Source organism: Coffea eugenioides, unplaced genomic scaffold, assembly GCF_003713205.1.
Source record: "Coffea eugenioides isolate CCC68of unplaced genomic scaffold, Ceug_1.0 ScVebR1_822;HRSCAF=1564, whole genome shotgun sequence".
NCBI lineage: Eukaryota > Viridiplantae > Streptophyta > Magnoliopsida > Gentianales > Rubiaceae > Coffea > Coffea eugenioides.
Genome location: NW_020864696.1, coordinates 14,415 through 16,803, shown reverse-complemented (window position 1 = coordinate 16,803; position 2,389 = coordinate 14,415). Strand labels below are relative to the sequence as shown.

The window sequence follows — 2,389 nt, the reverse complement described above, 5'->3', positions numbered from 1 at the left end:
GGTAAATAAAATTTCTATCCGCTTACTTGCAAATTCTGTTTTTATAGATTGTTGAGAAATTTTGCATTTTGTTGATTTCCTTTATTTGCTGGCTGCTTGATTTAGTAGACTGTAAATTCTTGAACTTGAAATTAGGGACTTGTAAGCCACGACCTGAGTTTAAAAAGTAGGCTATTGGAAGCTCGTTGGAGGACATTTATTTATATTAAAAGTATGGATAAAAGATGGATGGAATTTCCAAGAACAAGTGAAAAGTACGAGACAGGACTTCAAATGTTTCTAAACTTCGCATTTTCTAGATCAAGTTGTGACGGAAAGATTTTGTGTCCTTGCAAAGATTGCGGCATGGGTGTTTGTGTGACAAAAATGGAAGCATATGATCATTTGAAAGTGGTAGGATTTATCAAGGGTTATAATAATTGGATAGCACATGGAGAACTTTCAAACTACAATGAAGCCACATCTAATTCTGAAAATACATCAATTGGGGTTTCAAATGGGACTAATGACATGCAAGACTTGGTCCATGATGTATTTGGGATACCACATGGAACAAATGAATTGAATAGAGAAGGGGACATTCCTGTTTCAGAGGCTGAAAAATTTTACAAATTGATTGATGATTCTCAACAGGATTTGTACAGTGGTTGCAAAAATTTCTCGAAATTGTCTTTCATTATTCGTTTGCTTCACCTAAAATGCCTGGGTAAGATGAGTAACAAGATTTTTAATATGCTTGTTGAGCTGTTGAGAGAAGCATTTCCGGAGGCCATGACTAATTTGCCGTCTTCTTACTATGAGGCTGAGAAATTGATGAATACATTGGGGCTGGGTTATGAAAAGATCGATGCATGTCCTAATGATTGTTCTCTTTATTGGGGTAGTGCTGAAAAAAGAACTTCATGCGAAACATGTAACGAGCTTAGGTGGGTTGCTTCAGAAAATGATCCAACTGGTGAAAAAAGAAAAATCCCTCAAAAAGTATTGTGGCATTTTCCTTTAAAATCTAGATTACAAAGACTATTTATGTCTTCTAAAATTGCATCTCAAATGAGATGGCATGAGGAAAAACGTACAAAAGATGGTTGTATGAGACATCCAGCTGATTCTCCAGCTTGGCAAACTTTTGACCATCTACATCCAGAATTTGCTAAGGATTGTCGAAATGTTAGATTGGGGTTGGCATCTGACGGGTTTAATCCATTCAACAACATGAGTTCTACACACAGTACTTGGCCTGTAGTTTTAATACCATATAACTTACCTCCGTGGATGTGTATGAAGCAACCGTACTTCATGTTGTCCTTGTTAATACCCGGACCATCCTCTCCTGGGAATAATATTGATGTTTATCTACAGCCTCTAGTTAAAGAATTGACCGAATTGTGGGATTTTGGCATTCAAACTTATGATGCATCCCAAAAAGAAAATTTTCAATTGCATGCAGCTCTGTTGTGGACCATTAGTGATTTCCCTGGATATGCAATGTTATCTGGCTGGAGCACTAAAGGTGAATATGCTTGTCCTGTTTGTCACAAGTTCACTCATGCACGACGGTTGACTCATAGTTTCAAATATTGCTATATGGTCATCGGAGATTCTTAGATAGTAAGCATAAATTTAGAAAGCAAGCCCAATTCTTTGATGGCACCGAAGAACATGGAAAGCGACCACCATTGCAAACCGGGGATATGATTGTGAGTGAATTGGGAGACTTGCAAATTAAATTTGGAAAACTTGTGAAAGGTAATCCGAAGCTGCCTTTCAATTGGAAAAAGAGGAGTATTTTCTTTGACTTGCCATATTGGAAAGATAATGTCTTAAGACACAATCTTGACTTCATGCACATTGAGAAGAATGTTTGTGAAAATATTTGGGGGACATTGCTGGATATTGAGGATAAAGCAAAGGACCATTATAATTCCCGCCGTGATTTGAGAGAAATGGGAATAAGAAAAGAGCTGCATCCCATTGAGACAGAACCTGGAAAGGTGTACTTACCTCCATCTTCCTTTGCAATGGATAAAAAACAGAAAACTATGTTTTGCAATGTGCTAAAAAAGTGAAAGTTCCAGATGGTTATGCAGCTAATGTCTCAAGATGCGTTCGAGTAAAATCACCAAGAATTTCAGGGCTTAAAAGTCATGATAATCATATCCTAATGCAGCAATTGATGCCTATAGCTTTGAAAAAGACTTTGCCAAAATCAGTGCGCTATCCTTTGATTCGATTGAGTAGATACTTCAGGCAGCTTTGTTCTAAAGTTATTTGTCCTCAAGATGTGGTTCGTTTGGAAAGTGAAATTGCCGTCATACTCTGCGATCTTGAGAAATGCTTCCCACCAACCTTCTTCGATGTCATGGTGCATTTAGTTGTTCATTTGGCAACT

General features: G+C 37.5%; 1 protein-coding gene across 1 annotated transcript; it reads left to right on the top strand.

The window, feature by feature from the left end:
- The first annotated feature begins 345 nt into the window (after positions 1 to 345).
- LOC113759003 lies at positions 346 to 2,066 on the top strand. Its single transcript, XM_027301641.1, has 2 exons — positions 346 to 1,510; positions 1,606 to 2,066. The coding sequence occupies exons 1-2, from the start codon at positions 346 to 348 to the stop codon at positions 2,064 to 2,066; spliced, it is 1,626 nt and encodes a 541-aa protein (XP_027157442.1).
- The last annotated feature ends 323 nt before the right edge of the window (positions 2,067 to 2,389 follow it).